The sequence below is a fragment of the Oratosquilla oratoria genome, chromosome 12, assembly GCF_046742065.1.
Source record: "Oratosquilla oratoria isolate Oo_2021 chromosome 12, ASM4674206v1, whole genome shotgun sequence".
In the NCBI taxonomy this organism is placed as follows: Eukaryota; Metazoa; Arthropoda; class Malacostraca; order Stomatopoda; family Squillidae; genus Oratosquilla; species Oratosquilla oratoria.
The window spans coordinates 66,855,717-66,879,362 of record NC_134788.1 but is presented as its reverse complement, the minus strand read 5'-3'; the positions used below and the strand labels follow the sequence as shown (position 1 = coordinate 66,879,362).

Here is a 23,646-nt window from a genome sequence, read left to right as displayed (position 1 = left end):
GGGTTTCTTCTTCCTCAGACTCATCAACTGTCTTTGATCTTTCTGCATCGTTAGGGAGTGGTCAAGGCATCTACTCATGCTGGGGTCCACATATAACCTCTGGTACAGAGACAGAGTTGCCAGAAGTCACTAGCAATATTACTCAATCATTACAAATTATTGTTATTTATTGCAATAATATATATATTGTACTGACCAATACGTATCATAGGGCCGAGATGGGGTCGAGTTGGGGGGAGGAGGGGGTTTATTTGCCATAACTACGAAAATAAGGCGAATTTTGATTAAATAATCCGCAGACAAACTGTTGATTGCCATACGCAGATGTAGAATTTTTTCCCCAGTTTTCATTACCCCCCCACCCCACCCCCACCCCCCATTTTCATCGATTTGACCAGCCGGTCCCCTACCTCTTCACTCCGGGGCACATCGCACGTCCTGCAGCATTAGCTACCCGACATGCGATGTTGCGTCATAATAATCGTATTATAAAAAATAAAGTCAGTGCTCAATCGTTCGTTCTCTTTCACCCGTGAATTTTGATAACCATAGAAAATATGATGAAGCCAGTTTAGAGAGAATGGAGGTTACGTAGGTACGACTACAATAGATATAATCAAGATGCCGACGTCAGCATCATCGCGTACCCACTTGCGTGATGGACTTTCGTTTGCGTAGTTGACGGTCAGAAGCTTCCTTACACTCCTCTCCGATTCACAGCAGTCCAAGGTCGTAGTTCGGCGTCTCGGTCGCATCTATGTGCCACCTGACGTACGCTCCTTACCTTGCAAGTACAGTGCTAAAAGCAGGAGACAGGTCACAATGTAAAGCATGGAGAGACATTTTGGTTCAGCACGCGGTCAGTTGCAGAAGAAAAACAAAACAAAAAAGCAAACTTACAAAACGAGCAAGCATACAAATGGACGCATACAGGCAAGCAAGCTAGTAAACAGAATAAGCAATTAGCAGACATTGTTGTGTAATTCTTGCACGTTTACAAACGCGGGATCTTCTGCGAGTCATATCCATCGTAGAATCTTTACAAAGATCAATGTCCCAGAAAGCTGTGACTAAAATTTGTGGCTGAACTTCACCCTCTCCACAAAATCCCATTATCACCCAACCCGATTTAACCCATTCAACTCCGATGACAAGATGTCTTGTCATTTGGTCAAATAAAACAAAAAATCATAAAACACCAAAATGTTTGATCAAACACCAGAAAAATATGACGTCAGTCCTCCTCGCTTCGCTCGCTCGCGAGCGAAGCGAGGACGACTGACGTCATATTTTTCTGGTGTTTGATCAAACATTTTGGTGTTTTATGATTTTTTGTTTTATTTGACCAAATGACAAGACATCTTGTCATCGGAGTTGAATGGGTTAAAAATAATTTTAGAGTAAGTCTACATTCTAGAACAGTGGTTCCCAAACTAGGGGAGCGCCCCCTCCCCTAGGGAGGCGTGAGAAGGATACAAGGGGGTGGGGGGGGTGAAGTCATCTGCTCAAAAATATGTTTGATTAGATTAATAAAATCATCCAAAGAACAAATATCTGCCATTACATACATGCAAAGTATAATTATAACAGTCACTATAACCCGTTTTCTATGAAGCTAGTTCTCCTTACACGTTTTGGACACGTCACCGATACCAAGCACAATTTGTTAATGTTCAAACTTTTTTTTTTCACGCCCTTTGAACCAAATGTTTCGTTTTTAGTTACTTAGAAAAATGTCTCTGGAATGTACTATTATTTGTTTGAGTGGCTTTCATTATTGAAATTTAATTAATACAAGCAGAAATCTGTTTTCCTGAACAATGCTAAGAAATAAATGCAAGAATCATTTCACATGAACAAAATAAGTGGGGGCGTGCGGGTCTACTGGAAGCAAAAAGGGGGTGTCAGGTAAGATAGTTTGGGAACCACTGTTCTAGAAGCTTGATGCAATACATACATACATACATAGATACATACATACATACATACATACCAAAGGTTTTATTTCCCTAAAGGGAAAGGGGTAGTTGGCTTGAACCATACACCCATCCCACGTCCATCATTGACCCTCCTGTCTAAGCGCCTCGTGAATGAAAGGTCATTCCCCAGTCTCGTCACACCGCCTCGTGTCAAAGGCAATGCAGCGAGACACAGCGTCACCGAGAACACATCACTTGAAAAGTTATTCGTCATATTTAGGGGCATATTTGCAGTTTCTTTATACATATTTTTATTAGTAAACTATTTTCACACACACACACACACACACACACACACACACACACACACACACACACACACACACACACACACACACACACACACACAGGCACATATTTTGTACGTGCAGATATAAAGTATATATTTGCTTCCAGCCAACACTAAAGTGCTCCTGTTGACCGCTAGGCCGCCGATCGAGTGAGAGGGATTCCTCGCGGCCAACGACGACATGACCATCAGCTACTCCGCGTCAGTCACTGAGAGTACAAGAGTCGGTTCCTTCTGGAAGCTCCTCCTGAGGTGAAACTGTTGTCTCTCTGAGAGGCTTCAATAGCATGACTAACCCATTTGGTATTAACCCATTAAACTCCGATGACAAGATTCTTGCCATTTGGTCAAATAAAACAAAAAATCATAAAACACCAAAATGTTTGATCAAACACCAGAAAAATATGACGTCAGTCCTCGCTTCGCTCGCGCAGAAAAATATGACGTCATTCCTCGCTTCGCTGCGAGCGAAGCGAGTACTGACGTCATATTTTTCTGCGCGAGCGAAGCGAGGACTGACGTCATATTTTTCTGGTGTTTGATCAAACATTTTGGTGTTTTATGATTTTTTGTTTTATTTAACCAAATGGCAAGAATCTTGTCATCGGAGTTTAATTTAAAAAGAGGTGCCACCCAGTACACGAAGTGTTAACCCTGACGTAATGTATAATGAAATTTGAATACGACACGTTTCCCCTTGGTTGCAACATCATTGTCAACAATTTTTTTTTTTTTTTTTTTTTTTTTTTTTTTTTGTCGTTCACTTTAATGATGTAATCAAGCAGCTCCAGTCTCCTGTCATATCCGCTGCTGACGTCCTGTTTCTGCTTCACGATCCTTCACAGTGGATCTTCCTCAGTCTTGTTGATGTCACCCAGGAACTTCTTTTTTGTCAAATGTCTCCTTGGAATATAAGAGTGAATGGTGAACCAATATTACGACAAAACACATTTATTCGTTTTCTTTTCCCTCTAACACATCCTCTTTTATTTCTTTGATATATTTGTTAGATTCTCCTACTGTTCAATTTTATATCAACACCTCTTTGCCTCTCTTCCTTCTTCTATTTCTCCACTTTTTGTCCATTCTCAATCTTCTTTAGTGAGCGGGGGAGTGCAGGTCTCGTATCTATTTAGTCGAGGGTTCGAGCTCTTCGATTCCTAGCAGTGACTATTACCAGCTCCAACAGACACCAGATGATGATTAGACATTCCGCTACTTTCTATCTTCAAAATATTTACATCTAATACTCTTCTACAAATTCCTTTGGGCGCCACTCTATACACACATTTCTTCTTAAACACGGCATTAGTGATCATCAGTTCTCCCTTGACCCATTAAACTCCGATGACAAGATTCTTGTCATTTGGTCAAATAAAACAAAAAATCATAAAACACCAAAATGTTTGATCAAACACCAGAAAAAAATATGACGTCAGTCCTCGCTTCGCTCGCTGACGTCATATTTTTTTCTGGTGTTTGATCAAACATTTTGGTGTTTTATGATTTTTTGTTTTATTTGACCAAATGACAAGAATCTTGTCATCGGAGTTTAATGGGTTAAGGTGCCTAGGGCTGTCTTCGTGAATCTGTCTTCAGGCTGGAGATTGCACCATCAGCCACATGAAATCGCCTTTCCATATAATGGTAAAAATCCTTAGTGGTCTCACCCCAAGGGTATGAGTGAAACATTGTGTAATTGACCGAAGCATTACGAGACAGAGGCCCAAAGCAACCTTCAATAAAGAGGGAGATAATTGTAGACCCAAAGCAGCCTTCAAAAAAGCGTGAGATGAATATTGTACTATCTTTCTTGTCTCTCTGTTTCTCCCATTCCCCCAACATCTCTCTTTGAGTTTCTCAACCCTCTCTCTCTCTCTATCTATCTATCTATCTCTCCTTCCTACTCTCTCTCTCTCTCTATCTATCTATCTCTCCTTCCCACTCTATCTATCTATCTATCTATCTCTCCCTCCCACTCTCTCTCCCTCCCTCTCTCTATCTATCTCTCCCTCCCCCTCTCTATCTCTCCCTCCCACTCTCTCTCCCTCTCTCTATCTATCTATCTCTCCTTCCCACTCTCTCTCTCTATCTATCTATCTATCTACCTATCTCTCCCTCCCACTCTCTCTCTCTCTCCCTCTCTCTATCTATCTATCTCTCCCTTCCACTTTCTCTCTCTCTCTCTATCTATCTCTGCCTCCCACTCTCTCTCTCTCCCTCTCTATCTATCTATCTCTCCCTCTCTCTCTCTCTCTCTCTCTCTCTCTCTCTCTCTCTATATATATATATATATATATATATGCATATACATATACAGTATATATGTATATGTATACACATACAGACATATATATGTATATATGTGAGATTGGGTGGAGGAAGAATAAGCGAAGATGGGCTGGAACTTTTTATTGCTTATACGTTTAGACCGACTCGGCCATCTTCAGTAAGCTGTCTACAAACAGTTGGACTGAAGAAGACCGAGTCGGTCGAAACGTATAAGCAATAAAAAGTTCCAGCCCATCTTCGCTTATTCTTCCTCCACCCAATCTCTCATCTGTCTAAACCATTCATCATATATATATATATATATATATATATATACATATATATATATATATACATATATATATATATATACATATATGTATATATATATATATATATATATATATATGCATGAGAAATCACATAAACTCGTGATTCTAAATATGCGGAAAAAACCACCAAGGAAAAAGAAAAACTGATGACCAAGCGCTTTCGTCTATTCAGACATCCTCAGGGTACATAGAAGAGAAAAAGTACACAAGAATATATACAAAGAGTATGAGGTCAGGGAAGGAACCAGGAGAGGTTGCGAGGATCTAATGTCAACCTGACCCGTTCGCGGCAGCGGACGTTTGGGCTACTACTTTTTTCACAATAAAATTGTCTAACTTATACATACCATGACTTAAATTTAAGTTATTGACAAATGTATCTTTGATCAGACTGGATTCTATTATATTTCTCGTCAAATATGACTTATCTTTAACAATTTCTTTAGCACCCTCCCAATTTATACAATGATTAAAATCCCTTAGGTGAATAAATAAGGCATTAGACATTTGCCCACTCTTGACGCTATACTGATGTTGTTTTAACCTTACTTTTAATTCTTTTCCAGTCTGACCAAACGTCCGCTGCCGCGAACGGGTCAGGTTGACATTAGATCCTCGCAACCTCTCCTGGTTCCTTCCCTGACCTCATACTCTTTGTATATATTCTTGTGTACTTTTTCTCTTCTATGTACCCTGAGGATGTCTGAATAGACGAAAGCGCTTGGTCATCAGTTTTTCTTTTTCCTTGGTGGTTTTTTCCGCATATTTAGAATCACGAGTTTATGTGATTTCTCATGCAAAATGGATACCACGCGCTACTTCCAAGACTTCACTGTTTTCTGCCCTGGACTTTCTCCCTTCGTCACTGAATTCTGTTCAGCTCTCTCCAAGTCCCACAAGATGAAACTTCGACTGAGGTTCCTAAAGCGGTGTTTAGAAGAACAAGTGTTACCCAAGTCTCTTCTCAACAACAGATTGTCAAGTTTGTGTGAGCGACCTTTTGAAGAATTCCAAAGAATTATTCTACTGAAACATATTGAGATCACGAAAATTGAAGTGAATGCCATGTTCCAAGTTTTGGGATCAAAGAAACGTGAATTTGAACGTGCTATACCGGTGGATTGGAAATCAAGACTGCTTGATTACTGTTATGGTAAAATGAGGTTTGTATGTAATACCCTTAGAATTAAGCTTGACAAAAAACTTGACAGTTTAATCAAAGACAGTAACTGGACCAAGCATGCAAATCCAAATTTTGTGATTAATTTGTCCGACAAACCCTTAAGTGATGATGCCAAGTGTGCTTTGGGTTATGGACTTAGTTTTGCCACATCCAAACAGGTGGATAGTGTTAGTATAGCCAAAGCCTTTTGTAATCTGGAAAAATTTGGTGATGTATCCAGTGATGACATTAATATTTGCAAAGGTTTTGTGTATAATTCTTTGTCTAACTCTAACCAGCCCACTTGTCCGAAACGTTTTCTCAAAGAGTACAACAATTTAAAGAATGACAAAGAATTGCATGTTACTAAAGCAGATAAAAGTAATAGTGTTGTAATATTGAATAAGATCGATTACATTGACAAAATGGAAACCTTATTAAGTGATGAAAACACATACACTAAGTTAAAGAAAAATCCTTTAGAGTCCGTCAACAACAAATTTAGATCAAAATTAAAACAACTTTTAAAAGGTCATGACCACTTAATTAAAGAGTTTTCATCCACCTCACCTTCTTTGCCATACATGTATGGATTAATCAAAACTCACAAGCCTAATAACCCGGTGAGACCTATTACTTGTTCTATAGGATCTGCCAGTTATAAGTTATCTAAGTGGCTAGTGTCTATCTTAAGTCCTCTTGTAGGCTCCATCTCTAGTAGCCACATTAAGAACAATGTAGAGTTGGTTGATAAGCTTAACAACCTAAATTTAAATTACCATTTTAAGTTAATAAGTTATGATGTTACCTCGTTATTTACTCGTGTACCGGTTTTTGATTTATTGTTGTATCTTGAAGAAGAATTGAAGAAACATGAGTTGCCACTGCCTACCACCACTATCATTGAATTAATTAAATTATGCATTGTTGACTCATATTTTGTATTTGACGGTAATTTTTTCCAGCAAAAGTTTGGTATGGCTATGGGTAACCCACTTTCTCCAGTTCTTAGCAATCTTTACATGGAATTTTTTGAAACTAAATTATTACCTAAGATTCTCCCCCATTTTGTCACATGGTACAGATACATTGATGATATCTTATGTATTTGGCCTGCAAATGATGATCCTACTTTGTTCTTAACTAAACTCAATGCCTTGGTCCCTTCCATTAAATTTACCATGGAAATAGAAGAAAATGATCATTTACCTTTCCTTGATGTAATGATTTACAGAAAGGAAAGGTACTTTAAATTTGATGTCTATAGAAAACCCACCAATGTTCTTTCATACGTACATTTTTATTCGTCTCATCATTGCAGGACAAAGATGTCAGTGTTGTCATCAATGTTTCTGAGAGCCCATAGAATTTGCAGTCCGGAGTTTTTGGATGATGAACTCTTAAGAATATCTAACATAGCTTCAAAATTAAAATATCCTAAGCACCTCGTGGAGATTTCTTATAAATCGGCTAAGAAATCTTTCTACGAGGAAAAAGCTAGTAAAACTTTTAATGTAAAGAACCTACTTGTACTGCCTTTCAACGAGAATTTCGTCAAACTACCACATATTCTTAAGACTTTCAACATTCAAGTAGCATTTAAGAACTCCAATACAGTTAGAAGTCTTTTAATTAAAAACTCTCCATATAAGGAAGAAGGATGTATATATTCAATTCCATGTAAAAATTGCGACAAATGCTATATTGGTCAGACTGGAAAAGAATTAAAAGTAAGGTTAAAACAACATCAGTATAGCGTCAAGAGTGGGCAAATGTCTAATGCCTTATTTATTCACCTAAGGGATTTTAATCATTGTATAAATTGGGAGGGTGCTAAAGAAATTGTTAAAGATAAGTCATATTTGACGAGAAATATAATAGAATCCAGTCTGATCAAAGATACATTTGTCAATGACTTAAATTTAAGTCATGGTATGTATAAGTTAGACAATTTTATTGTGAAAAAAGTAGTAGCCCAAACGTCCGCTGCCGCGAACGGGTCAGGTTGACATTAGATCCTCGCAACCTCTCCTGGTTCCTTCCCTGACCTCATACTCTTTGTATATATTCTTGTGTACTTTTTCTCTTCTATGTACCCTGAGGATGTCTGAATAGACGAAAGCGCTTGGTCATCAGTTTTTCTTTTTCCTTGGTGGTTTTTTCCGCATATATATATATATATATATATATATATATATATATATATATATATATATATATCAGTGTATCCAGGAAGAATATTTTCTTGTCGACAGACGAGATTAGATGATATTGTTGTTTCTGCATTGTTTATCTTTTTGTTGAGAACTTCTGTTTCTCTTGCTAATTTACGGTGTTGGACTGTTAGTTTGCTGAGTAGCTGTCCGTATGTGGTTGCTGTTTTTCTTTTCTTTTTGATCTGTTCCCTGGGATTACGAGTGATCTTGGTGAACTTGGAGGTATCAGCTAGAATGTCGTCCATTTTTGTGAGGTATTCTTGTTTGGGGATTATGGCAAAGGCTTCGGTTTCGTCGCCTCTTCTGATGGCGATGTCCTCGTTTTTGCGGAGTTGTTTGGCTGCTTGAATGTGTCTTTTATGTACTAAATGGCTTTGGAAATTGCCTCTGGTTTTGGATGCCTCTGCAATGAGTGTTGCTTGGAGGTCCGTGGAAACGGTAACTTTTTTTTTCTTTTTTAAACTAATGTCATCTAAGAGTAGTTCAATTTCCAGTCTTTTATCGGTGTTTTCTTGGCTTGGTAGCGTAGTGGCAGTTGAGTCCCATGTTGAGTAATTCTTCTTGATCATTGGTGGGTTGTAAGTTGGTGACAAAGTTGTAGAATCCTTGGGTAGGTTTTGGGAGTTTCAAGTTGCCTCCATAACGTCGGGAGAGTTTGGACACAATCTTAGCTTCTGTGCCTTGGAGGTGTTGTTGCTGTTGACGATGTAGTTCATTGTCGACGAGTTCCCTTAACCCATTAAACTCCGATGACAAGATTCTTGCCATTTGGTCAAATAAAACAAAAAATCATAAAACACCAAAATGTTTGATCAAACACCAGAAAAAAATATGACGTCAGTCCTCGCTTCGCTCGCGAGCGAAGCGAGGACTGACGTCATATTTTTTCTGGTGTTTGATCAAACATTTTGGTGTTTTATGATTTTTTGTTTTATTTGACCAAATGGCAAGAATCTTGTCATCGGAGTTGAATGGATTAAGTTTACGTGAACGTCTGCTTCCTTCCGTACGGAACGGCTAGCATGAGAAATAGTTCTCAATAAAAAGATAAACAATGCAGAAACAGCAATATTATTTAATCTCGTCTGTCAACAAGAGAATACACACACACACACACACACACACACACACACACACACACACACACACACACACACACGGTGGCGCAGTTGATAGAGGGCTGGACTGGGAAGTACGGTGGTGCTCGCAGTACCTGGTTCGAATCCTGCCCAGGGCCGAAATTATTTCGGTATTGCTGTGCTTCGGGTCGTTACTCTGACTCTCGTGGGCGGGGAGTTGGATGTGTGTGTGTTTGAAAGGTCATAGCATTACCCATAGATCGGTCATACGAGCTCTGAGCTCTCTTCCGAGAGGGAAATAGCTGTCGATCACGAGTCCAACACGTGATTCAAAGACCAAGGTGAATACACACACACACACGAAACGTTTGATTGTGAATAAAACTCAATAACCTCAAAGCTTCGTTACCACCTCCTCAATACTATCTGTCTATCACTCCAATAACTAATGTATCAATCAAACAAGTGGTTGACCCCATTTCTCTCTTATGCAGAGGGAACCACGTTCCCCAGAGAACCGGTCACAATCACCGTTTCAACCCATAAGTCACTTGGTGAAATAATTCTTTGTTGTTCTGTCTGTGTGTGTGTGTATTCACCTTGGTCTTTGGATCACGTGCTGGACTCGTGATCGATAGCTATTTCCCTCCCAGAAGAGAGCTCAGAGCTCGTATGACCGATCTATGGGTAATGCTGTGACCTTACACGCACACACACACACACACACACACACACACACACACACACACACACACACACACACACACACACACACACACACACACACACACACACACACCTCCCGGTCCACGAGAGTTGGAGTAACGACTCGAAGCGCAGCGATACTGAAATTATTTCAGCCCTGGGCAGGATTCGAACCCGGACCGCCGTTGTGACAGTCGGGGACTCTACCAACCGCGCCACCAAGTCGTGCTGTGTGTGTGTGTATGTGTGTGTGTGTGTATTTACCTAGTTGTATTTTACGGGAAGGGGAGCTATGCTCGTGAGGTCCCGTCTTCATATCTCATTTTATCTAAACTATTTTTAAATTCATGTATTGTTTTTGCACACACCACTTTCTCATCTAACTTGTTCCAACTGTCTATTACTCTGTGAGGAAAGCTGTTCTTTTTCAGATCTCTTCTATAGCTGTCTTTTTTTATTTTCTTTCCGTGTCCTCTTGTATTTCTGTCATCCCATTTTATCAGATTCTCTCTATCAGTAATTTCTATGCCTTTCATGATTCTGTAAATAGCTATCAAATCTCCTCTCTCTCTTCTTTGCTCTAGTGTCTGTAGTTCAAGTTTTTGTAGTCTCTCTTCATATGATAGTTTTGAGAGTGTTGGTGCCAATTTTGTAATTGCTCTTTGTATTCTTTCAAGTTTTTTTTTATACATTTTTTTGTACTTGGTGACCATATCGTTGCTGCATATTCCAATCTTGGTCTTATCAGGGTGATTAGGATTTTCTTCACCATTTCTTCATCCAGGTATGTAAATGCAACTTTGATTGTTCTTATTAAATTATAAGTTTCTCCAAAAATCTTATTTATATGTTTCTCAGGTGACATATTCATAACAATGACTCCCAGGTCCTTCTCATTTTCTACTTTTTTTATTCTTTCTTCTCCCAATTTATATGCTCCTGTTATTCTGTTTTTGCTTTTTCCAAATTCCATTATACTACACTTTTTTGTATTGAACTCCATCTCCCACTTCCTACTCCATTCCTGTACTTTATTTATATCTCTCTGTAGTGATTCACAATCTTCTTCAGTTTTCACTCTTTTCAGTAGTTTTGCATCATCTGCAAAGAATCTCATATAGAATTCAATTCCTTCATCCATATCATTAATATATATAGAAAACATTATTGGGGCCAGAACTGTTCCCTGCGGAACACCGCTTATTACTTCATCCCATTTTGAGTGCTGGTTTCTTATCACTACTCTCATTTTTCTTTCTTGCAAAAAGTCTTCCATCCAATTTAGTAGTTTGCCCTGTATTCCTCCTTCAGTTTCTAATTTCTTAAGCAACTTCTTATGTGGTACTTTGTCAAAAGCTTTTTTTAGGTCTAGAAATGCACAGTCCGCCCATCCATCTCTTTCTTGTATTATATCTATTAGCCTTGAATAGAAACATATTAAATTAGTGACGCATGATCGTCCTTGTATGAATCCAAATTGCCTTGGATTTAACACTCTTTTTTCTAAATATTTTACCCATCTACTTTTGATAATTCTTTCACAAATTTTTGCTATTGTACTTGTTAGAGAGACTGGTCTATAGTTGGTAGGGTCTTCTTTATTTCCTCCTTTATATATAGGTAATATATTTGCTTTTTTCCAATCTTCTGGAACTTTTCCTTCTTTCAAGGAACTGTTTAGTATGCTATGTATTTTGTCTGGCAGTTCATTCCTGCATTCTTTCAGTATCCAGTTTGCTATATCATCTGGTCCATGCGATTTTCTGACATCAAGATTACTCAAGTGTGTCAATATTTCATTCTTTGTTACTTCTATTTCTTCCATAGGGGGGACTTTCTCTTTCCATTCGTTCTCTTCATGTTGTATGTTCTCCCTTGTAAACACTGATTCAAAATGTTTGTTCATAATTTCCGCCATTTCCATTTCCTCAGTGTATTCAACTCCCTCTTGTCTTAATTTCTCCAAGTCTTGTTTGTTTTTCAGTTTATTTTTTACAAATCTGTAGAATAGTTTTGGTTGATCTTTACACTTTTCTATGACATCTTTTTCATATTTTCTCTTTTTCTCTCTGCACGTTTGTACATATTCATTTCTATAACAGGTATACATTTTCCATTTTTCAGGTCTTCTGTCTTTTTCTATCTGCTCCAGGCTTTGTCTCTTTTGTCTTTTAACTCCCTACAACTTTTGTTGTACCAGCATTTTACATATTCTTTTTCTTGTTTTTGTCTTGGGACATACTTTTCCACTCCTTTTTTGTAAATTTTTGTCAAAATTTTCCATTTCTCTTCCACTGATGTTTCTTCTTTGTATATTTCTTCCCAGTTTTCTTGAAAGAATTCTCTTATTTTATCAAAGTTTGTTTTTTCATATATCATTCTTCCTTTTCTATATTGCTCATTTCTTTTCATATATTTTTCTTCATTAAGTTCCAGTTCAATCAATATGTGGTCACTTTTACTTATTGGTGTTTTATATTCAATTTTGTCCACTATTCTAGGTTCGGATGTAATTATTAGGTCTAGTCTCGATGGCTCTTCTTCATTTCTATACCTAGTGTTCTCCTGTATCCATTGCGTCATTGTATGGTCAGTAACCATCTCAAGTAGAGCGTTTCCCCATGAGCCGTCTCCACCCTTTACTGTCATTTCTTCCCAGCAGATTTCTTTGCAATTAAAGTCGCCCATCATAACTATTCTTCCTCCCTCTTCCATTATCTTGTTTAATGCTATCTTTGTGTCCTCTAACATACTTTTATGTTCACTCTCTTCCCATGAGGCTGTTTTCGGGGGCACATAATTTATCACAAACTTTCTGCTCTTCTTATCTCTGTCTTCTACTTCCATCATTATCATCTCTACTGTATTCTTTCCATATGTGACACACTTCACGTTTATATCCTTCTTAGTCAGGAACATAACTCCACCTTCCTACACTGTTGGGTGGTAGTGGACCTTTTAATTTTATTTCTACAATTCCCATTATGTCTGGTTCTTTTTCCTTCAAATAATCATTCAGCTCATTCAATCCTGTTATTAATCCATCTATATTTGTGTAAGACACTCTTAGTTTTCTGCCACTTCCATTGTGTTCTCTGTTTCCCTTTTGTTTTTCTCTTGTATGTCGACTTTCTTTAGTTTCATATTCACTACTCTCCAATAGAATCTCTCTTTTTCTAACTCTGTTCTTTTCTCGTTTTTTTCCTTAGCTTCAAGTCTTTTCTGTTTTTCTTCCTCTCTTTCCTCTTTATTCATTTCCCTTTTTATCCATACCTTTTTATATTGTTCACTTGTTGCTAGTTTCCCTGTTTTGGATAAGATATTCTCTGCCGTCGTTTGTGACTTGAATTTAATCTTAATTGGTCTGGTCTTATCTGTGCTATACTTTCCGAGTCTAAATTTCTCTTCGATTTGCTTCATAATTTCTGGTTCATCTTCCTACACTGATTCTAGTAATTGGCTTACTTTTTCATTTTCCTCTTTGATTCTTGTGGTTCTATCTGGGTTGTGTTTTTCTTCCATTCCTAATATAATTATACATTTCTTCTTGTCTGCTAAATCTCTTACTATATTCTCCTTTTGTCTCATCACTTTAATAACCGAGTCTTCAGTATGTTCTTTCAATTGCTGTTTGACTATGTCAGTGAATGAAACTTTATTGTCTTCTTGGGTTGCTTTCCAATTCTTAGCTTCTTTAGTTATGGCCTCTCTGTTTTCTTTACTATTCCTCTTCAATTCCTCATTCTCCACCTTTACTTCTCTTAACTGTCTTTTTAGGTCTTCTATTTCTTCAGTTAAGTTTTTGTTCGCCTTCTCTAGTTCTTCCAATTTTTCAAACCTCTTGGCGATTTTTGTCATCTTGCCAAACCTAACTTCCCAGTTGTCAGACATTTGTTGAAGTTTTTCCTCCAGTTTTGTCAGTCGGGGGAGGTTGGTATCCGCCGCCCTTTCATTAAATCCTTTGAAATTATCATCCTCACCTTCCATTGTACTGCTCTTATCTATGTTTCTGATCTTTACATTTTTATTAGACATTTCGTCGTCACTCAGCTAGTCGGGGCCGTCTTTTGATATTTACATTTCGTCTGTCTGCCTGGGCCAAGTCTTCTCCTTCCTCATTTCCTTCCATTTCCCTCAGCAATCCCTCCCCTTCTCCTCTTTCCCTACTTTCCCACTACCCCACGAGCAATTTCCCCCACCCTGCAAATACAATAGGTACTTCCTTTGCTTTGGAATCCTCTATTTTTCACTTTTTCTTCAGAACGTCCTCTACGCCGTCCGTTCACTGAAGTGTGTGTGTGTGTGTGTGTGTGTGTGTGTGTGTGTGTGTGTGTGTGTGTGTGTGTGTGTGTGTGTGTGTGTGTGTGTGTGTTTCCGAGTAAGTCTGTTGGAATATAGAATTTGGTAGCCTATTAAGAAGAGCTTATTTTATGATAGGGTTACAAAAGATTACAAAGGCGGAGCATGCCGACAGGAGACCTTTTGGTCCATAACTAGGTCGGGTGCGAAAAACTATAGTAACGATAAATAAAAAATAAAAAAATCATAATAATATAAATAATAATAAATGAAATAAATGCGTAGGTATAGTTAAATAATAAACAAACAGGTAAATAGTAAATCATAATAAATTGACAGAATAATAATGATAAATGAAAATCAAGCAAGTAATAATATACAAACAGACAAGTAATAACAAATAATATAAAATAAACGGTAGTCATTAGAGCATATTGCTCAGGTGTTTATCTAAACGAATCTTAACCCATTAAACTCCGATGACAAGATTCTTGTCATTTGGTCAAATAAAACAAAAAATCATATAACGCCAAAATGTTTGATCAAACACCAGAAAAATATGACGTCAGTCCTCGCTTCGCTCGCGAGCGAAGCGAGGACTGACGTCATATTTTTCTGGTGTTTGATCAAACATTTTGGTGTTTTATGATTTTTTGTTTTATTTGACCAAATGACAAGAATCTTGTCATCGGAGTTGAATGGGTTAAAGCTTCGAACTGAAGTACATTGCGCTGCTTCTGCACAAAGTTTATTCCATTCATTAACTACACGGTTGGCAAAGTTGTTTCTACCCACTTCCAAATCAAATATATTTCCTGACAGTTTGAGACCATTATTTCTTGTCGGATTCTCATTCAGTGTGAAAATTTTATCACTTTTCATGTCGATTCCCATTAGAATCTTAAAGGCCTGTATTAAGTCACTTCTGAGTCTACGCTTTTTTAGGGAAAACAGATTCATATGTTTTAGTCAATTTTCGTATGATTTATTTTGGATATTTGGAATAAGTTTTGTGGCTCGCCGTTGTACTTTTTCCAATCTATCAATGTCTCTAACGAGATTCGGCGACCATGCGGAAACAGCATATTCCGAATGTGGACGAACTAACGATTTATGTAGCTTGTTAATGAGAGATGGACTTTTGAAGTCAAAAGGTCGCGCAATCAGTTATAGAATCTTTATTTCTCAGAGACTGAAATACAGTGCTTAGATGATTTGAGATCGTTACTGAAAATTAATCCACGCCGAGATCTTTTTCACTATCCACTTTTGTTAACGATATTCCAAATAACTTTCCATTTACTTGTGTTAAATTTCGTTAGCCACTTTTCAGACCATTGCTGTAAATTATCTAATTCTTTAATATGTAATTGATTTAAGTGATCATTTGCCATTCTGCACAGTTTTGTATCATCAGCAAATTTGGAGACAATAGATTTCAGTCCGTGGTCTATATCATTTATATATACTAAGAATAGAAGTGGCCAAAGAACGGAACCCTGAGGAACTCCTCTCGTAACATTTTTTCATCTAGAAGTTTTGCCATTTAAAACAACTCTGCTTTCGATCATTCAACCAATTACTAGTTCAACTTAATAGGCTACCACTTATTCCGTGTGAAGCTAATTTAGTAAGTAGCCTTTCGTGGTAGACGGTATCAAAAGCTTTTGCAAAGTATAGATATATTAAATCTATAGTTTCTTTTGTCATAATTCAAGATGACTGTGCTGTAGAATTCGAATAAGTTAAGTCACCCAAGAACGTTTCCGTCTGAAATCATGCTAGCTATCATTTATCAAACAGTTACTTTCTAAATGGTGTTCGATAGCATCTCTGATGATAGTTTCCATATTTTTTCCTACGATTGAAGTCAAGCTCATAGGCATGTAGTTATTTGGTTTCTTTTTTCACCTTTTTTGAATATGGGAGTAACGTTAGTCAGCTTCCATTCTCTTGGGACACATCTGGATATGATGGATTTCTTGAAAATAATTTCTAATGGAACAACAATCTCATTTTTCATTTCCTTTAAGATTCTTGGATGCCAACTGTCAGGCCCTGGTGTTTTATTAACTTTGAGTTTCTCTATACACTTTTTAATTTTTTCTTTTGTTATATTTACCGTAGTAAGTTCACCCTAGACTTTTCACAGGTTTCAGTTTGGAGTTCACTTTGAGGTGTTTCATTTACGAATGTTTAACAAAAATAGTTGTTTAAAATATCACACATTCCTTCATTTGAATATTCAAGTTGACCGTCAGCAGATAATAGTGGGCCAATGTGATTCCTAATAACCTTTTTATCTCTAATGTAACTATAGTATTCCTTAGGATTCCCTTCTGGATTTATCAATGATATTCATTCCGTATTGTCATTTTCGTTTTTTTTTTCTGTATTATTATATAATTTTGATCATTAGGTGCACCCGAACACTTATATTTCTTATAAGCCTGTCTCTTTTTGGCAATACTTTTTTCAGTTTCATTGTCAAGCCATTTTGGACGAGCCTGATTTGAGGTATGTCTATCTTTAAACGGAATGTAAGTATGAATCATCTTAGTAAGCGTATTTTGAAACATTTCCCACATCTGATCTACAGGTCTTTCGCTTAATTTTGCCTCCCAATCTGTAAGCTGAAGCTCCTGATGTAATCCTATGAACTGAGCTTTACTGAAATCGGGTATTTTAGAAACACAAATATCTATTCTAAAATTATTTAGCCGTTTGAATCTAAGTTGTGATCGCTACTTGCAATAGTTTCACCAACTTCTACATCGGTTATCATGCTTTCGCGGCTAGTGATCAATAGATCGAGTAAGTTTCCATGTCTTGTGGGCTCTTTTACATGCTGAACTAAGTAATTATCACCGAGAAAATCTATCAAGCGACTACCTATATGACCATGATCAAGGGTCATCTAATCAATGTCAGTAAAGTTGAAATCACCCATTACTGATAAATCCCGGTTGCAGAAACTAAACAGTTCTTAAAACAATAGTTTGTCGTCTGCTAATGATAATGTTTTTGTCCTATATATTACACCTACATTCATTTTTTGTCCATTTGTTTGGGTTAATTCTACCCACAAACTATCATATGCATCCTGTTTTACTTTCTCTAAAACACAGGCATGGACATCGCTTTTAACGAACAACAGAACACCTTCACCTTTCTTGTGGTTTCTATCCTGACGAAAGTGTTTAAATCCCGCAATATCAAATTCAGCTTCAAACTTTTTACCATTTAACCATGTCTCGGTTATTCCTATCATATCGAGATGCTTTTGAGATACGCCTGTATCGCTTGGAATTTATTCCTAATACTACTAGCATTAAAGTGCATGGTATTAAGAAACTCGCTATTATTTCTCTTTGACACGTTTTGTGTTCCAACATCATGCCTTACATTATAATTTTGTTCTTTATTGATACCTTGCTCTATATTGACATTTGGTCCTTCCTTGCATGGAATCTCAGGGTATTGGTAGTAGATTATTGTAGAAACTCGAGTAGAATACTGTTGGGGTTGTTTTTATGTTACGTTTAGTGAACTGTCTTTATGTGATGAGAAATACTCTATACGTTCTCTGCCAGCTTGGAAGTTTGCCAACCATTTTTCTCGTTGTTGGTCAATGTTGTGCCCTTCTATGATATTCTTCGACTTATTTTGTCTAGAGGTTGTGCTAGAACCCTTATCTATGTTCATTGCCACTGTTACTATTCTGTTGGGTGGCACTTTTGTATTGGAGACTTCCAGTACTTACCGGGGAAGGTTGGTGAGTAGTGGGATTATGACGTGGCCCGACTTTAAATATAACGCCAAAATGTTTGATCAAACACCAGAAAAATATGACGTCAGTCCTCGCTTCGCTCGCGAGCGAAGCGAGGACTGACGTCATATTTTTCTGATGTTTGATCAAACATTTTGGTGTTTTATGATTTTTTGTTTTATTTGACCAAATGACAAGAATCTTGTCATCGGAGTTTAATAGGTTAATTCGCGTTGATTTGGCCAGGTTTCTCGACTTCGTGATACTAAGGGTAAAATTTTCCACCAGAAAAAATGGAAGCCACAGAAATGTGGTTTTACAGAAGAATGTTCAAAACTCCTTGGACAGCCGGAATTACAAATGAGGAGGTCTTGAGAGCAGGAGTGGAAATAAGCCTGATAAGAGGTCTAAGGAAGAGACAGCTGAAATTTGTGGGACACATCTTAAGACGTGGGGCATTAGAGAGTATTTACTTGGAAGAATGGAAGGGAAGAGAGCAAGAGGAAGTCGGAGGATGAGATTCATGAAGAGCCTCATAAACTATGTTGGAGAAGAGTGGACGGTGGCACAGATGGTGATGCTGGCGGAAGAGAGGAGAAGTTGGCTCTCCATGATCGACAACGTCACGTGACGGTCACTTCGCTAAGGTAAGGTACGATATGGTAGATAGAAAATACTTTTGTAGGGTACTGGATTCTCCAGCACTTTATTTTGTTCTAAGATGGTGATTATATGTACACTTTTCCAGACTGTTGTGATGACGTTTTTCAATTAAAAATGGTTGAGCACATTCTTCAGGTCTTTTTCTTTTTTTTGTTACAGGGTCCAAATATTTCATCTGGTGTTTCTGTTGTTTTTTATTTATTTATTATGATTATTTATATCTATATATATATTTTTGCCCTTCTGCGTATGAGGTTTTCAATTTATTAGAGGCTTCTTCTTTTTTAGACTATGCTAGAGAGTAGGGTGGTTTCTTTGTCTGGCTTTATCTTTCGTGCATTTTTTTCTTTTTCCCTATGTTTTCCTTTTTCTGGTGTGGGCAAGAAACTTGTTTTAGTAAAATTGTTATTGATAATACTGCATTGTTGTTTTGGTATTTTTTTCTGTGGAGTTCCAACTGCCTCAAGAATGTGAAAATTAATTTCTTTATCTATACATATTTCAACTATTCCTTTTTACCATAGATCATGTTCATTTTTCATACAACGATCACAGGTATTTCTCCTAGCTTTAATTTTCTATTTGTTTATTTTGCAATATAATTTACTTAATATAGTTTCTCTCTTTGATCTGGTTGTTTTTTTCTCTTTTACTATTTCATATTTATCTATTTATCTATTTACTTGTTTATGTGTTTATTCATTTATTATTACTTTTTCAGTGAGGCTATCTCGGATCTTTTCCTCTAGCCTCTTAATTGTTTTTATTATGGTGTCTGTTCTCATTTCTGTGGCTTTATCTGTAGATGAGAACTAAGTTACTTCTATTGTGTTAACTATCTTTAATTTCTTTTGTGCTTTCCGGCCAATTTGCTCATTTGTATTTTTTTTTTTTTTTTTTTTTTTGAGTAGGGGTTAATTTGATGTTGATGTTTTCTGTAAGTTTTAGGGTGAATTTTGAGGGGCCTAAAGGGAGGATATGAACATTACCCTCTGTTGATGGGGGGGTGGGGGAGGGGAAAGACATTGAAATGTCTAGGAAGGACGGTTGTTAGTTGTGTTGGGCAATTTACCTTGTAGGAAGTTTGCTGGAGTTTAGTATGTAAAGGTTGTGGAGTTGGCTCAAGACTGTTCCCTCTTTGATTTATTGATTGTGTCTGGGGCAGTGATTTAATTGGTTTACGTTAGTCCCTTACTGAGGAAAGAGCTCTTCTGGCAGCGTAGAGTTCTGTAATTCACACATGACTACAGACTATAAAATCGAGGAGAAATTTGTCAGTCAAATCGTCAGACGTCATATAAAACTGATCAGCTCACAGAACATTGTGAATTTTATCATCAATTGTAATAAGAAAACGTCAAACCTCATATGTAAGAACAAATACAATCAACAAAACATCTTGAGTTATAATGTAAAGAAGCTATGAATGTATTAATTCTTCATAGACTTCTGCACCACCAAGCGAACCAGAAGAATAGATACATAATTACAAAATGGCATACAAATACACATACAAATAGGTACACACATACGAGGCCTAAAGTATGTCAACAATTGATAAAGATAGGTGGACAGATTATTTGGAGAAGAAAACCTTGTTAACATTAGGCTTTAATTTGATATGTTACACAAAAGAAAAGGTTAGATGGATTGTGTGTCGCTGCATCTGGAAAAGGCTTCCGACAAGATACTTGACAAGGTTTTAACATGGAAGTTGGAAAATATTTGAGGAGTTCAAGGGAACATGTTGGAATGGATGAAAGATTTTTATTTTCTCTCTTTTTGTTGTGACAACACAAACGCTGCGTATTGCAGCGTAGGGTGGATCAGGTTTTCATATTTTCTTCTCTATCATATCTTTACCAATGCAATCAAATACTGTTCTTATGTTCATTAATAGTTTATATTTCTAAGTATTCTGTGATTAAAATGTCTAAATTCCTTATCTCTTTTGGTTTTGTTGTTACTTCATCTCCCATTGTATATCTCCATGGTTGTGAGAATAAACACCTTGTGAGATCGAAACCTTTATTAGTACTACGTTTCGCTTGTTACAGCTTTTTCAAGTACTGGATTCTGGATTCTGGATTCCAAGAAAAGACCACCTCGCTTGCGCGGGATCGGGTTTTGTGGGAGGGGAAGAATGTCTGTTAGAAAATGAAAAGATAGTGGTGTATAAAAGAGGGCTATTGCCACCGGGCGAATTGCGAGCGATTAGGGGCTAGTTTGTTGTCGTGGCTTTAGGAGAACTGGGCTAGGAACTTGGACGGTGGCGCCAATGCCGGGAGGAAGAGCATATTATATCACCAACGAAAGTTTGGAAAATGGTAGGAGACGTAGTAGGAGAGAAAGGGGGAAAAACGGAAAAATCTTTAGTGGGAGGTAAACTGAAATGAGAAGATGTAGTATAAGAGAAAGTGAGAAAGGAAGCGATTTTTAGTCGAAGAAAAAGGAAGTGTATATGTTTGTGCGTGGGATGCGGCTATGTTTGTGAGAGGTGTATGTGTGTAATTTACGGTTAGTGAGTAGATTTCACTTCCCGCGTGTAGAGGGCGTTCCTGATTAGCCCCAGGTAAGGCATGAGCATTCCTGTTTTACCCCAGGTCGGGTTTGAGTAACGATATTATCATTATTATTATTATCATTATTATTACCATTACTATTATTATTATTACATTATTGCGGTTATCACCAGACAAGCTGGTGAAGGGGTGTGTTACTTGTTGGTGCGGTTATACACGTTTTATCGTGTACACCGCACGTGGGACGGGCGCAGCTGACAGATAGTCTGTACGGTGTGGTCTAGGTGTAATATGTTGTATCAGATGTTTGTGTTTGGCGTGCAGTTTTTCTAGGTGTCTTGAGTGAAGTTTGTGTTTGTGTTGGTTGAGTGGACGGATGTTGGAAATCTGGTGTAGAGACTCAGTGGTTCTGAAGTCGCTCCATCGCGAGCCCGTGATGAACTGGACAGCGGCATTCTGAACCTTCTGATGCTCGTAGTTATTGGTGGCACATGTCAGCTGGCTTAGTCCCGGGGACTGGCACAGAATTGGTCTGACGAGGGCTAGGTACAATCGACGTTTGGTTCTTAGTGTTGCAGTTTTGAAGCGTCTGAGCTTACCCAGCACAGCCCTAGCCTTCGCTCCCTGCTTGCGGAAGTGTGGGGTCCAGGTAAGGCCATTATCAAGTGTGCTACCCAGCACACGGGTATGGTCCTTCGCTGGGATGTTTGTGTTGTTTATTTTAAGAGGAGTGTTTGTGATTGTTCTGTTGGTTCGTTTGCAGCGGAAGTGTACAGCATTGCATTTCGACGCGTTGGTCTTAATGCGCCACTGTTGCTCCCACGCGTGTGCCCCGTCTAGGATGTTTTGCATTACGTGTAACGCTCCCTGCAGCGTTTTGTGTCTGCTTATGTGGTTAGTGTCGTCCGCATACGAAAGAGTTAGAGCCTGGTTGCGAGGATAAGCCGGCTCTGGCAGGTCATTCGTATATAGATTGTACAGAGTGGGGGCAAGGACTGACCCTTGCGGCACTCCAGCCTTCGGCACAAAAGGTTGGGACAGACAGCCCCGCCACTTTATTCTAATTGACCTGTCGTCCAGGTAGTTGCAGAGCAACCTTGTGAACGGCAGGGCAAAGTCGAAGTTGTGGTACAATTTGTACTTAAGACCTTCGTGCCAGACAGCATCGAATGCCTTCTCCACATCCTTACAAACCAAAATGGCCTTACCAGGGCGACCGTCTGGCGGTCTTTGAACCCATTGAGTGATTATGGATATTACGTCTTCTGCACCGCGCCCCGGCCGAAAACCAAACTGGCAGTCCCTCAGCACATTCTCCGTCTCTAGGTACACGGTCAGGCGGCGGCTTAAGACTTGCTCGAACACCTTTCCAAAGTACTCCAGAAGGGAGATGGGCCGATATGAAAGGGGGGCGGAGGCGGGTTTCTGGGGTTTAGGAATGAGGATGGTATGGGAGGCCTTGAATAGTTGTGGGAAGTACCCAGAGGCTAGTGAGCTGTTATATAGTGTCGTCATGTGTGAGATTATGTTGTCTGGCATACGTTTGAGTATGTGTGCATCGATGCCTGAAGGGCCAGGGGATTTTAGTTTTAATGCCGAGATAACCCCCTTTACCTCCTCCAAAACGATGGGGCAGATAAGGGGATCATCCTCATCTAACTGAGAGAGATCAACAGTCTCGTCGGGAATGAGGTCACTACAGCTGTTCATGAAGGAGTTAACTCTGTGCAAGGTGCTAAAGCAATGTGGTCCTTGCACAGGATGGGGCTTAAAGACCTCACTCCATGCTGACGCCAGAAGGTCAGCTTGGTGTTGGGGGGAGTGTGCAGAGTGGTTAAGATGGTTGATGACCTTGGGTGGAGGCACAGAGCACTCCTCCAGCTCACGTTTGAGGGACCTCCAGAACTTGGAAGGGTCCTTCTCACAGGCGCCGGAGAGCGAGGCCATCAGTTGTTCCTCCTCTCGATGTGAATCGATGTAGAGGGACTTCCTCAGGCTACTCTGTAGCCAGTGCATGTCTCTTAGGATGGCTACACGGGCCTCTAGGGGTGCTTGTAATAGATCTGTAGATCTGTTCTGTAGTGCAATGCGTAGTCTGTTAGTGCGCATAGAAGCGGTGAACGTGGCAATCTTTCGGTGCTTTGTTCTAGGAATGTGCTTTTTTACAGCGTTTTTGACAAACTTTGTAAGTGAGCGCCATTCCTGCTCTATCGCCGCTTGTGGAGTGTTGTCCATATTTGTGTTGGTGTATGTCGTATAAGTATTTTTGAAGCCTTCCCAGTCGGCCTGACTGTATCGTAAACCAAGGCTCACCGGGAATGAGGATAGGCAAGGTGGAGATGCGAAGGATCAAGGGCAGG

General features: G+C 38.6%; 1 protein-coding gene across 2 annotated transcripts in view; it reads left to right on the top strand.

Annotated features, from left to right (window-relative positions):
• LOC143031964 (bestrophin-3-like) overlaps positions 1–23,646 on the top strand; it is a 61,638-nt gene that overhangs the window by 1,735 nt on the left and 36,257 nt on the right. The window contains exon 2 of one of the 2 annotated variants that reach the window (XM_076196365.1): positions 2,376–2,520. The exons of the other annotated variant lie outside the window; for it this stretch is intronic. Within the exon in view, the coding sequence (XP_076052480.1) occupies positions 2,450–2,520 (71 nt within the window). The 5' untranslated portion in view covers positions 2,376–2,449. The remainder of the gene's footprint in view (positions 1–2,375; positions 2,521–23,646) is intronic. 2 annotated transcript variants of the gene reach the window in all.